This window comes from Zea mays, chromosome 3, assembly GCF_902167145.1.
Source record: "Zea mays cultivar B73 chromosome 3, Zm-B73-REFERENCE-NAM-5.0, whole genome shotgun sequence".
NCBI lineage: Eukaryota > Viridiplantae > Streptophyta > Magnoliopsida > Poales > Poaceae > Zea > Zea mays.
Window position 1 is genome coordinate 208,409,039 of NC_050098.1, and position 14,607 is coordinate 208,423,645.

The window sequence follows — 14,607 nt, forward strand, 5'->3', positions numbered from 1 at the left end:
CTGCTTCAACTTTGAAAAAAGTAGAAGCTGAACCAAAAGAGTTTAGCTTTTCGACAGCTATTGAAAAAACAACTTTTCTGTAGTAAAAATTTGAAAATAGCTTGAAGCCTTGACCTGCTTTTGTTGCTTATCCATGTTCATCATGTTAATAAATAAAGAGACGTGGTAAATAAAAAATAAATAGGATTAAGAATAATTAAGTGTTATGATAAAAAAATATAAAAAATAAAATTGGTAAAAATGATAATAAATTTATTAATAAAAATATTTTAATAGAAAAATATTAAAAAAATGTTAGATATATTAATTAAGAGATATAATTAGTAAAGTGCATATAAACATTATACAATTTGTTCACAGTAGACAACTAATAGCAGTTTGAACCAAACGATTTTAGCTTTTTCACGTCAGCTTTTCTTACAACACACAATAGAAAGCAATTTTTCTCACAACATACAACAGAACCAAACACACCCTTATTCCCCAACAAGTCCCTCTTTTGTAGTCATCGCCGCCGCCATACCGGCCCCCGATTTTTTTGTATTTTAGCTCTTTTAAAAAAACATGTTTAGCCCTCTGGATGACTTATTAATAGCGTTTTGAACCCTTTGCTCGACGCCATGGTCCATGGTGCCGAGGTAACACGTCTCGACAACATAGGCCATGGTGCGAGGCAAAGGGACGTGCTGACGTCTGTGCCCACGCTAGCGGCTGACATGGCCTAGCTTAGTACTACAGATCTTGGCACCAAGCTAAGCAGCCTTAATAAATCCCCCGCTTCCCTTGCCAAGAGCTACCCCGATCATTTCTTTTCTCCCCTCATTTCCTTCATTTTTCATACTGCCCAATGGACTCCAATCTTCATTTTCGAGTCTGAAAGCTTCATTTCAGTCCATACAGCTTGAAGAGCAAGATATGGTGTCTCACTGATTCATTTGCTATGTATTCGTTCGATATATATATATATATAGCTTATTATGGTTCCCTAGGGTTTAGATTAATTAGGTTTGATTGGTGGACATATATCTATTAGTTATAGTTTCTAAGATATATGGTTCATATGGTGGTTAAGGTTTGTTAGATAGGATTTGAATCGTCGGTTTAAAAAAATCTTTACGGTTTTTAAACTATGCGTTTCAAGTTTTTGATAAGTTTAAATCTTTGCTGATAATTTTATAGTTGTGTTAATATAAAATTATTTCATAGATGAAAAACATGTATAAGGAGCAGTTGTGGCGGAAGAGAGATCGTCCTTCAAAGTTATATCCCAATGCATCTAGCAAGGATGCTTCTGTTCTGCCTGATCTTCTTGTACCTAACTATGGTTGTGGCAGACCGGCCTATGCATTTCAATCAAGACATCCAGACACTTCTGCTCGCTGCTTTTACACATGTAGTAGTTTTAACGTAGGTAGGTTTTAACTTCTAGTCTTTTCATTTTTAATATATGTCTATTAATGTTTCGTTCCATTCTTGTAGGATCATGAGAAGTGCTTTTTTCGGTTGATCGACGGTCCTAATAAATTTGACCCTCTATATCTCATTTTTGAATTGGCTGAGAGGAGGAATACACATAAGCATGAGCCACGTCAGCCGCCAGTGCGGGTGCAGGCGCCAGCGCATCCCATTGCTTGGCACCATAATCTATGACGCCGACACGTGTTACCTCAGCGCCATGGGTCATGACATTGATCAAAGGGTCTAAAAACGATATTAAGTCATCAAGGGGGCAAACGTTAATTTTTTTTAAGAAAAGAGCTAAAATGCAAAAAAAAATCGGTACCGGCCCACCCCACACTGTCGGGCACACAAGGGCACCCGAGGCGTCAGGGACACCTTTAAAATTAGGTTTTTTCAGATATATGCCATTATAAAAATCGAGGATTCTAAAGATTTCATTATAATCTGTGATATCCATTGGTTGCTATTATTAATTCTAAAATTTTGGCTCATGCTATTATCTACGCTTCACGTGTACATAACTCACCTGAAAAGACAAAAATACCCTCACTAGGGACGTGTTTGTGCATGCCATGGCGGTGCAACTATGGGCCTGTTTAGTTCAGCTTTTTTCTGACCAGCTTTTTTGAAAATCTGGCTGTGGGGAGAATCTGGCTGTGGGGAGAATCTGAGTATCATTACGATTACGTGTGGAGGAAGATAAAGTTGTTCATAGGGCTCAGGATCTATAAAGTGACGAATTACTACTATTGCGACGACTCAACCGATTATATGTTTATGTTGATTTTGAATGGTTTTTACCCAAACGAATTTTATAGAAGCTAGTTGAAAAGCTGAGTGTTTGGCAGTCCGCAGCAGCTTTTGGTGGCCAGAAGCTGCGAAAAGCCGAAACAAAGAGAGGCTATGTCTCACCCTCGTGTGGAAGGAGATGATCGGGACACGCGCAGGCCCCACACACTTGCATGTTTGGAGAGCAGCAGCAGCGGGTCGTGCTACCACACATCGGTGGAGGAGCAGGCCAAGTAGGTCTCCGGTGAGGGTATAGATGGCCAAAAAGCACGAGGTCCGTGAGCCCGGCACGAAGCCCGCTTTTTGGGCCCGGTCCGAGCCCGGCACGGTAGAATAAGCGGGCGGGCTTGGACAGGAAACTAGGCACGGCGGGTTAGCCCGGCACGGCCCGTTTACCTCTAAGTCCGTTAAGCCCGTTTTTTTACACTAAAACGTACTTACCGGCACGTTTAGCCCGCTTTTCGGCCCGTTTTTTCGTGCTAAACGGGCCGGCCCGGCCTGTTTAAGCCCGCTGCGGGCCGGGCTTGGACAGAAAATTAAACCCGCTGGCTCAGCAGGCCCGGCCCGGTTTTTAGCCGGGCTTCACCGGGCCCGGGCCGGGCCAGGCCGGGCGGCCCGTTTGGCCATCTCTAGGTGAGGGCATTTTTATCTTTTTCAGGCGAGTCTTGTACGCATGAAGTGTAGATAATGGTATGGACCAAAATTTTGGAATTAATAGTGGCAACCACTAGGTATCACGAATTATAATAGCATCTTAAGAATTCTTGATTTTTATAATGGTATATATCTGAAAAACTCTTTAAGGGTTAGTTTGGCAACCCCATTTTTTGAAGGGATTTCTATTTTCTTAGGGCTAATTTGAAAACTCCATTTTCTCAAGGGAAAATGAACTAATTTTCCTTGGGAAAATGTAAATCTCTTGTGAAAATTGGGTTTCCAAACTAGTCTTTAAGGAAAATTAGTTTATTTTCCCTTACGGGACGTTTGAATCTCTTCATTTTAGAGGAATTGGAATTCACTCAATAAAGTAACTTATTTAGTTTGAAATTTGACATTCTACCACTTCCAAAGTTCAGATATAAGCCTATCTCAAATTCATGGGGTAGAGGATGGGAAATGATTTTATGCATTAGTAGAATTTTTTTTACTCTAACTTATATGACACTCTTCGTCTCACTCCTTTATAGTAAAAATGTAGCACATAAATATCTCTGACATCTTGCTAATAATAGTATACAAATATATTTTGCATAAAACCGAATTAGCTTAATTGATATATGACTAAATTACTATTATTAGAATGAAATTTAATTCCAATGATCCAAACGGGACGTTAGTAAAATAAGAATCTCTTGGGAAATGGAGTAGTCAAACTAGCCCTAAAATAATAGAAAATTAAAGGAAGGGGATGAAAACTTTAGAGAATTGTGATTTTATAACAGATTAACAGCCTCTTTAGAACACGGGATTAAAAGTTCCATAAGTTTTTTTCCAAAAAAAATATTCTTATCTAGAGATAAACTTGGTACAAATTTTACTAATCTATATCAGTCTTATGTACCATCAAGTTTATGTAATTTTCTAAGCTTCACCGCAAACATTTATTCACACAGTTTCTTGGTTTACTCGTAAGATTCAAGATGCTTGCGCATTCTACTGTTACCTTTTTCTATTTCTGTATTTTTTCAAAAAGGAAAAAAGAAACCCTGCATTCTAAAGTGGGTCCACCCCACCCAGCCGCTACGCACGGACGCACGTGCGCGTACGGCTCCCCAATGTGGCAGGCAGGGACCGCGCGCGCGCGCGCGCGACGGCAACAAATCAACGGCTGTTGGCTTTGGCTCCACCTCTACGCCTCCACCACTCCACCCCCGCCCGCGCCGAAGCTTCTCCCGCGCGCCCAGGAAGGGCGGTGCGAAGCCCACGCCCGCGCGCCATGTCGCCGCCGCGCCCCCAAAATCCAACGACGACGTCTGGGAAACTCGCTCGGCGCGCGGGTCGGCCCCTTTGCGAGCTCGTGCTATAAAAGCAAGCGCTTCGGCGGGCATCTCACTACAGTTACTTGCAGCTGGCCATGCACATGGCGCTATCGTCCCGCAGCTCATTCGCCGCCGACGTCCTCCTCCCAGCCACCATGTCGTATCGTCAGCCGTGCAGCGGTGCTTCCAGCTACTTGGGCTCTCAGCCCGCGGCCCCTTTCCCGTCGGCAGCGTTCGGCGCGGTGGCGCAGCTGGACGTCTTCGACTGCCTGTCGTCGGACGAAGGCGTTGGCGTCCCGGCAGCTGTACCTGGTGCGTTCGCGCCGCCGCCGCCGCTTATGCCGGCCGAGCGCGTCGTCCCGGACGCTGCTGCAGGCTACAGTAGTCATACTAGGTGAGTTACGTATATGTCCAGACTCCAGATCGACTCCACCAGGGCACCAGCAGAGACGTGATCACGTACTCACGTGGTGCCTTTCTCTCAGTTTCTCCGAGACTACGTGCACGTTTCATGGAAACCGGTTCATGACTCTGGGGGGACGTGTATTTCCACAGGAGTGCAGCGGCTGTGGCGGGTGAGGGGTCGAGGACTACGCACAGAATTGCGTTCCGAGTGAGGTCGGACGAGGACGAGGTACTCGACGACGGCTACAAATGGAGGAAGTACGGAAAGAAGTCCGTCAAGAACAGCCCTAATCCGAGGTGAATTTATAAAGTAATTACGCAGCTGATAGTTTAATTTGCAAACCATTAATTATATCAAAAGCCAAGAGTGAGCTAGATGTGTACATATATATGCGTGCTGGACTGAAGAACCTTGCAAACGAACGAATTGGATTCCAGGAACTACTACCGGTGCTCGACGGAGGGCTGCAACGTCAAGAAAAGGGTGGAGCGAGACAGGGACGACCCGAGATACGTTGTGACCATGTACGAGGGAGTGCACAACCATGTGAGTCCTGGTACCGTCTATTACGCCACCCACGACGCCGCCTCCGGCCGCTTCTTCGTCGCCGGGATGCATCAGCCAGGCCATTGATCAACGAGCAGATCAGAGAGCGTCTTAATTAGTGTAAGATATGTATACCGACTATCTGTTTTAGGCCTTGTTCATGTTTTAGGTCTTGTCCAGTTATTCCAAATCCATATAGATTGGAATGTATTGAAATGAATTGAGATAGATTTCGACTTGCTATGAATTTGAACTGATACCACCCAATCCATAAGTATTAACAGGGACACGAACAAGCCCTTAAGGTAGACAATTCTACTCCAGATAGAAACTGACGTGTCACGTTGCTTAACTTCTCGTATATAACAATCGATGATATCTTCTGGTTTAGCGTGAGGCTAAATGATTTTGTGCTACTAGTCTAATTATCCGTGCTAACACTATGATTCTTGAGATGCAAGGGAGAGAGAGAACGGGAAAGGGTGTCAAGATCACAGAGGGAGAGGGAGGGGGCGGTGTGAGTAATGAGGGAGGAATGATGATCCAAACAATATTGGCCATTGGATATGGGTGATGATGGAGAACGAGAAGGGAGGGGAGATCTAAACATAGGGGTGGGCATTTTTTACTGTAAACCGAAAACCGAACCGAACCATGCCGAACCGAAATTTCGGTTTTTTGGTAGTTCGGTTCGGTTTCGGTTTCGGTTTTTAGATCTGAGAATTTCGGTATTCGGTATCGTAATCGGTTTTCACCGTTTACCGAACCGAAATACCAAAAAAACCGAATACCAAACTTTATGAATTCAAAATTTTGACTATTTGATTATGTAAACTAAATGTGTGATGCAATCAAATTGTTATTCATGTGATGTATGATATATCTTTAAATGTTTATATCTATATAATTTTTACTTTTTAAAATTATGTGTAATGTGTTGCCTTGTAGCCTTCTTAAGTATAAGTTTGGTATTCGGTTTTTACCAAAAAACCGAAGTAAAAAACCGAAACCAAACTTATCGTTTTCATTTTCTAGAAAACCGATCAGTTTCTAATATTTGAAAAACCGAACCGAAATTCCAAAAAAAAACCGAATGCCCATCCCTATCTAAACAGCTGGTTTTGAAGGTGTGTTATTGAAAGGGAAATGTGCCTTTGGGCCATTTCTATAATGTTTTGGTGATTAAGTGCCCAACACATATATTCTCTAAGTTCTAAATGTGCCAAAGATTGAAAAAGTGCAAATCAAGACATGAGGTATGTTTCTAGACTTAGTACATTGTTTTGAGCACTAACATATTTTATCTAAGTGCTAGAAATAGGAAAAGAAAGAATTGCAAAAGACTTGGCTGTGTGCAGCCAAAGTCCAGCTCGGCCTGGCACACCGGACAGTGTCCGGTGCGCCAGACTGGTTTCCGGTGAATAGGCCGCCCTCGGGAAAAGTTTGGCGGCGTACGGCTATAATTCTCCAGACTGTCCGGTGAGCCAATGGTCGCCAGCGCAACGGTCGGCCACGCAATCCGCGGGCAACGCGTGACCCGCACCAACGGTCGGCAGGGGGCACCGGACTGTCCGATGTACACCAGACAGTGTCCGATGCACCAACTGGCCCGGAGCTGCAACGGTCGTCTGCGCCAGAAAAGGAAGGAGATCGGCACCGGACCGTCTACAGTGACTGTCCAGTGGTGCACCGGACTGTCCGGTGCGCCACTCGACAGAAGACAAGGATGGTCTTCCTTGTTGGTCTTCAACGGTTCCTAGCTGCCTTGGGGCTATAAAAGGGACCCCTAGGCATATGGAGGAGTTACACAAGCATTCACTAAGCATCCTAAGGCATCCAGACTTCGTTCCCGCGCATTCGTTTTGTTGTGTTAGAGATTTGAGCTCTATTCGAGTCAAGGACTCCCTGTGTTGTCATTTGAGCTCAAGTCTTCTCTTGTGTGCGTGGGTGTGCTGTGATTTGTGTCTTGTGTGTGTTGCTCATCCCAACCTTACTCCGTGCTTTCATTGTGATCTTTGTTGTAAGGGCGAGAGACTCCAATCTTGTGGAGATTCCTTGCAAACGGGAATAATCATCTAAAGGAAAAACCGTGGTATTCAAGTTGATCATCAGATCACTTGAAAGGGGTTGAGTGCAACCCTCGTCTATTGGGACGCCACAACGTGGAAGTAGGCAAGTGTTACTTGGCCGAACCACGGGATAAAAATCGCGTGTCTTGTGTTGATCTCTCTATGATTGTCTTGTCCACAAGAATTCGCTTCTCAACTACTTAGTCGCACTAACATTTCTATAACCAAGTTTTGTGGCTATTTAGTGTTGAATTTTACAGGATCACCTATTCACCCCCCCTCTAGGTGCTCTCAATTGGTATCAAAGCCGTTCTCTTCATGTAAAGGACTAATCGTCCGAAGAGATGGATCCTAAGGGAAAGGAGATGGTGGTCAACAACAAGGAAAAGGAGTCCATCTTCAATGAGCCAAGAGATGACAAGCCCACTGACTCTGGCTCGAGTCACAAGAAGGACGGGAAGAAGAAGAGGCGCATCAAGAAGATTATTTACTACGACAGCGACGCCTCCTCTTCTTCACCAAGAGACGACGACGACCATGACTCGTCTAAAAAGAAACCGGTTAATCAAAACTATTCATTTGATTATTCTCGTATTCTATTCAATTCTAATGCTCATTTGCTATCAATTCCACTTGGTAAACCTCCACACTTTGATGGAGAAGACTACTATTTTTGGAGTCACAAAATGCGTAGTCACTTATTTTCTCTCCATCCTAGTATTTGGGAGATAGTTGAAAATGGAATGCATTTCGATAGTACGGATAACCCTGTGTTTATTAATGAGCAAATTCATAAGAATGCACAAGCTACCACTGTTTTGCTAGCATCTTTGTGCAGGGATGAATACAACAAGGTGAGCGGCTTGGACAACGCCAAGCAAATCTGGGACACCCTCAAGATATCTCATGAGGGAAACGACGCCACCATGATCACCAAAATGGAGCTGGTGGAAGGCGAGCTGGGGAGATTTGCGATGATCAGGGGAGAGGAGCCAACGCAGACCTACAACAGGCTCAAGACCCTCATCAACAAGATTAGAAGCTATGGAAGCACAAGATGGACGGATCACGACGTCGTCCGACTTATGCTATGGTCATTCACGGTAATTGACCCCCATCTTGTTAACCATATGTAACACCCGGTTTTAAGGGGACAAAGCTGGGTGCATCTCATACATGCGCCAAAGAAGACAACATATATAATCACAGAGTGTATAGAGATAAATGTCACAATAATCAGAGTACTTATTACATAGCGGAAGTCTTACAAAATAAAAGATAAATATAGCAGGATCTAAAATCCATCCTTGGCGCTAGAAAGTCAACTGGGAGACGCCACCTAGATCGAATCGAACTCCTCGTTATGGCTCCTCTTGAACCACCTGTTCTTCTCCTGTGGGGGGGTGTGAGACAGCAAGGGTGAGCTCACACATGTTCATCGCTCAACAAGTTGTGGAGAATAATGTGACATGAACTCACCAAAGGTGGGAGCTCATGAAGTGTAAGGCTTATCAACGAAAATGGTTAAAGCTGAGCATTGCTTTTAATGTTTGTCAAACTTTTATTAGCAATTACTAGATGTAAGTAAATACCAAACCATAATAAATAATAGAACAAAATTAATAACAAATCCCATGCAAATGCAAATGACAAATTGAATTTAAGTTCCATAAATTAATCATGTGAGGGTCCGAGCCGCTCATGACCGTGAGCACGGCTAGTATACTAGTTTTACACTCTACAGAGGTTGTGCATCTTTACCCACAAGTCGTGTTACCCATCTGCCAAGGGGTCATGAATCCCATACACCTCTACCAAGGAAGCGAGGCAGGGTAACACTACGAGGCCTTTACAAAGTTCCACTAGCTTCAGAAATCCCGCTACAGTTTATAGGAAGCTCCAATGCAGGGTTCTTGCCTGACCGCCATCGCAGCAAAGTCAACCCAAGGACCTCCCTACACTGACCACTCCCTTACTGCCCTTGCCCCTTTCGGGTAAGGAAGACCTCCACTAGCTTTCCTAGTTAATCAGCCAAGGGCGTCCCATTAAACCCTTGTGGTAGCACTGTTTTCCCGGGTGGTCGCTCCATGTTCCAATTAATATAATGATCTTATCATGAACATAAATAACATAACAGAATAATTGGAACATGGATGTAATGAAATGTTAATCCCAAAACCATATAGAGCAATAGCATAACTACCCAAGTGAATCAGGGGTAAACAAGGTAAACAGGGTCCCATCAAAATTAAACCTATACATTGAATAATGATATTAAAGAACATTATTGGGTAAACAAAAGTGATCAAGGGCACAACTTGCCTGACACTTGAGATTCCAGTTACCAGGGTGATTCTTCGGGTCCTCGAAACCTCACGCTAGTCGTAGCAATACAAACAAACATGGTATAGCCAAAATTAACATCACACCAAACATAAGAGCAAAACTGTGTAATAATAATCTACGCATTGCTACAAGATCGTGGGTTCGAGAATTGCTAAAATCGGAGTTACGGTTACCGAGTTATGATTTCATGGAGGATTTATGTGATTAAATGTTAAACTATATTATAAATTGGTTAATACAATTCATATGAGAGGTTATTCAACTTTAATCTAAGTCATTATTTGATTAAAGGTCATCTAGTCAAATTATAACCATAAAATTAAAATACTATTTTAATATTAAAGAAGTTAATCCAATAGACCTAGATTAATCCAATTAATCATAGGATAAATAAATATCTAATTATCAAAGTATGAGACATGGTATAATCAATGTTGTTACCGCGTAGTAAATGTTTATATGGAGCTAACGCAACTAGAACGGGTCAATTCGGAGTTTAAATGGGGAAGTTATGAATTTCCAAATATTTTTATGTATTTGATATGGGATTGATTATAGGATCAATTTTATTATTATTTTCATGTAAAAACAGAGGCAATAGATGATAAACAACATTGTTACAAAATTATAGAGACTGAAATGGGTCAATTTGGACCAAGTATGCATTTTATATAAATTAAACAAGTTCTAGCATTTATTTTTACACTAAAAAGTATTTTCCTAATGAATTTATCTGATTTTCTAATTATCTGGACTGAGTGCACCATTACCAGAAAGTTTAGGGGCCACAACGCAAGTGTCACCCAGAAACAGAACCCAACTACGTGGACCACGGGTTGAATCCCTGATTCTACGAGGGCTCTTACGCAAAACTCCCACGGCGAAGGGGTATTGGTGATTCTAAGCCGTTGGATCGTCAACCATCGGACCGGATTAGACTTTCCCCTTAATGAACCCGCATACAACGTTGACCATTAGATCTAGGATCAATGGCCAGCGACTCGTCCACGCCCGTGCTCGAATCATGCCCATCCGAGACCAGATCAACGGTTGAGATGAGCCCGACCCAAAAGGGCATGTGTGCACAAATCCAGGCCACCATCTTTTGATCCAAGGGCCCAGAGATGCCCAATCCCAGATCTAATCCTAAACGCCCCTAACCAATCCAACGGCCAGGAGGCCTTCTCCCAACTTCGCACCGGGTCACGTCGGCGCGAACTCCTCCCCACGGCGGAGCATCACCGGGAAAAATCCCGATTACAGACCGGAGCCTCGATTGCTACTCCAAGTGCGAGATAAATGAAATGGAGGACCTAGGGAATCATCTAATGACTAATTTTCTGGTGGCATGGGTGCACGCGAAGCTAACCACGGCACAAAGCGGCCCTGTGACAGCGCCATGGCCGGCGTTCGGCCAATCCTAGGGTTAGGGCCCTAATAACTCAATTCCTACGGACTACGCGTTGCCCCTAGCGCAACTAACTGGATGCGCTACTCACCGAGGTTGGAGGCGACAACAGCGACGCTACCCACGGCGAGAGGCGGCTCCACGGCGGATTTGGTTCGACGGCGAGCAATTGATCGGCTCCGAGCGGTCCCCCAAGCTTCCTCGATATCTGCAAGCCCGCGGCAAGGTTCTCCCTTGCACGACAGGACTCCGAGGGCACGACCTGAGCCAACGAACGCAGCACGAATCGATGGCGGTGGCGGATCTCAACACGGTGCTTCCCCCCCCCCAAATCTCTCCCCGCATGCGGTAGTGTTGACGGCTTTGCACAAGGGTAGGCAGGAGAGGAGGAAAAAGGCAAGCCCGACCAACGCTTAAATCACCAGCGGAGCTCGGTTCCGAATCCACTACCTACCGGACCGTGATTGGCGCGAGTAGTTGAGCTCCGAGGAAGTCGCCTAGGTGGTTGAAGTGGCGGCTGGGCGAGGATGAGCATGGCTGATCCGCTCCAGAGCTTCGCGTGAATCATGGAGGTCCGGTGGAAGGTAAGTGTTGGAGACTTGTACTTAAATGCTATGAATTAAGAACAAGGCAACATAAAATGTTAAATGTTAACATCCTTCGTCCATGAAACATTATTCTCTTGAGAATAATGTTTTCGAACGAAGGCTGACAAGAGCATAGTTACGAAGCTTAAACCTTCGTAATAAAATTTCAGCGGAAATTATAAGATAGCATAAAATAAAAGGTATGAGAAGGACAAATAAAACATGTACAAATCACATTATAATTACTTAATATATTGAATTATTGGATACAGAAATACCTTTGCCTTGGCAAAAGGTTGAATTCCGACAGATGCGATTGCAAAATACCAGAATGCGTGAACAGCAACGGAATACTGTTCACTATTTATAGGCACAGGACGCAGCCTGTGAGGAATTACAAGTATGCCCCTTATAAAAGCTTACAACATTGACTCAGACCTTCATGGACTAAAAAGTCATTCTATCTTTAAGTCGGTTTATACTGTCGAAGCTTCATGGAAGGGAACCTTCGGCCATCTCATGCAAACAGCTTCAGCCGAAAGCCGCTTCTCCCTTGAAGACCTTCGGCGACGAAGCATAGACCCAACAGTAGCCCCTTTCGTGGTGCTAGATCGTTTTTCGTAACGAGCTTGATCCGTGAAAAAAGTCTCTTAAGCTTCGGGGAGCCGAAGGTCCAAAAAACACCTTCCCTGAGCTCGTTGCCGAGAAACGATTTAATTTCCCAGCACGTAGCGGTCCCACTTTGCAGAGTTTACTGTTTGTCCCTGCGGTCCACCGCGCAGCGAGCGCAAGCGGGTGTGCGCCTGGTGTAAAAACTCTGGCGCTTCGCCTTCTTACCTGCAGCACTATATAAACAGACGAGTAGGTGTGAAGTTACCACAACATTCATTGCTATTTGCACCGTTTTCCTGCCAAAATTTTTAACCATCACCGAAGCTTGTCTGTTAGAATCGAACGAAGCTCCAGTTTGAAACCTGCTTCGGAGGAAGAAAATATTAAAGTTTCACAAGTTCATAATTGAATGGCCAGAGTCCGCTCTACCGCCAGGGTTGAGCGCGAGGGGGAGGAAACTGAAGCTTCGGAGACTCTCCCCATCTCCGAAGCCATGCAACGATCGGGTCTAGTGACTTCGGAAAAGATCCCTCATGATGATGCAGAACAAGCAGAACAAGCAATCGCTGAAGCAGAGGAAGAAGATATTGAGGAAACTGATTCCGAAGATGATTATCGCATTGCCATGCCAAGCAAGCCGAGCCACTTGGACTTCGGAAAATCTACTGTTTCGAAGGCTGATCTGTCCAAGATGGTAAAATCGGGCTTTTTCACTGAAAATCAGAAGAAGCTTTTGCGCTTCGGGGGAGAAGAGACTACCCCAAAACCGGAGAAAGATGAAATTGTTATTTTCAAGAGCTTTTTAAAGGCTGGATTAAGATTCCCCCTACATGGGATCATTGGAGAGGTGCTGAAGAGGTTCGGTATCTATTTTCATCAGCTGACCCCTAACGCTATCGTTAGGCTTATTGTTTATATCTGGGCACTCCGAAGCCAAGCAGTGGAACCATTTGCGGACAGCTTCTGCCGGGTTCACGAGCTGCATTATCAAACAAAGGCTAGAAAAGATGGATTGCACGATAATTTTAGTTGCTATAACTTTGCCTATCGGAAAACTACAAAGTTCCCTGTAATTAGCTACCGAAGTAAGTGGGCAACAGGCTGGAAATCAGAGTGGTTCTATGTCAAGGTTGATGACGACAAGGAAAAGCTTGTACAAAGCCCGCTGGAATTAATCTTCGGAGAAACCCGACCTCGCTGCAACATGACACCCGAAGGTCCAACACAACAAGCAATGAGTGAATTCAGAATTATTGCAGAGCATATCAGCACAAGGGACCTGGTTCAAGAGTTTTTAGCATTCAAAGTTTTTCCCAGTTTGAAAGAATGGGAAATGCCGAAGCTACAGGGGGAAAAGAAAGAAGGTGAACTCGTACGTTTACCTTACTATTTCAAGTTTAAAAAGTTCTTTAAAGCACCTTGCCAAGAGTGGCTAGATACGATTGAAGCAATGTGCAATGAAATACTTGGCAATTACTCTAAAAAAGAAGATCAATTGATGACTGAGGCCTTCGGCACCCGTCCGAAGCGAAGGCTAAACCGAGTGTTGGACGCTCTGGAGTTTGAATACCCAGACTATGAAAATTTAAACAAAAATGCCGGAGGCCAAAAAAGGAAGAGGATGACCGAAGCTTCAAACAAAGATGAAGAAGAGACACCGAAGAAGAAGATTTCAAAGAAGAAGAAAGCATCTTCTCCGAAACAAAAAATATCTGATAAAGAAAAATCCCCCGCATCACCCTCTACCACTGATGTAGAGGCCATTCTGCAGGTAATGACTGAATCCATGCCTGCGAAGCTAAGTCCACTAGGGCCTCGACTGACAAAATTTTTTCCGAAGGAAAAGGAGCCCGAAAGAATGAAGAAAACAACTAAAGTAAAAAGACAGAGGATGATCGGTGTGACAGAAGTTATCGACAAGACACCGCCAAGAGCTTCAGCTCGAAAAATACCAGCGGCTGCGGAAGAGACAAATATTGAAATTGCACCTTCGGAGGTCACAGCCGCCGAAGCTGCCTCAGTTGAAGATCTGAACCTAGAGAGCACATTTGAACATATTGACCAAATACTGCTAGACATGACTACAGAAGAAGTTACCACCACCGCCGAAGAGGCCGCGACCGTAGCGTCGGCGAAAGGGAAAGAAATTGCTGATGAAGCTTCGGAGAACGAAACTTTCATGTTCCGGAATTTAATCGGAGAACAATTATCAAAAGCGGAAATAAAAGAGCTTAAAGAATACGCCAAATCCTGCGGATACAAGCCTGGAGCGCTCCTCTTCGAAGGCGTTGATGATGAAAAATTGGGCTGTATCCGAGATCAAACTGGAGCCAAAATTATCAGTACTCTGTCCAAGAATATCGGATTTCCGAAGCTAGAAACGGACATCAGCCGCTACCGACGA

At 44.1% G+C, this 14,607-nt stretch overlaps 1 protein-coding gene across 1 annotated transcript; it reads left to right on the forward strand.

The window, feature by feature from the left end:
• Positions 1–4,220: 4,220 nt before the first annotated feature.
• Positions 4,221–5,448, forward strand: LOC103651266 (probable WRKY transcription factor 51). The gene is made up of 3 exons (XM_008676884.4): positions 4,221–4,623; positions 4,785–4,931; positions 5,073–5,448. Exons 1-3 carry the CDS (start codon positions 4,325–4,327, stop codon positions 5,266–5,268), a joined length of 642 nt encoding a protein of 213 aa, XP_008675106.1. The 5' UTR covers positions 4,221–4,324; the 3' UTR covers positions 5,269–5,448.
• The last annotated feature ends 9,159 nt before the right edge of the window (positions 5,449–14,607 follow it).

What these genes read in the sequence shown, in the direction of transcription:
- LOC103651266 (XM_008676884.4), top strand. Translation starts at nt 4,325, where the DNA reads ATGCACATGGCGCTATCGTCCCGCAGCTCATTCGCCGCCGACGTCCTC. An exon ending in GGCTACAGTAGTCATACTAG is followed by an intron (nt 4,624 to 4,784) that starts GTGAGTTACGTA and finishes GTATTTCCACAG; the next exon opens with GAGTGCAGCGGCTGTGGCGG. An exon ending in AAGAACAGCCCTAATCCGAG is followed by an intron (nt 4,932 to 5,072) that starts GTGAATTTATAA and finishes ATTGGATTCCAG; the next exon opens with GAACTACTACCGGTGCTCGA.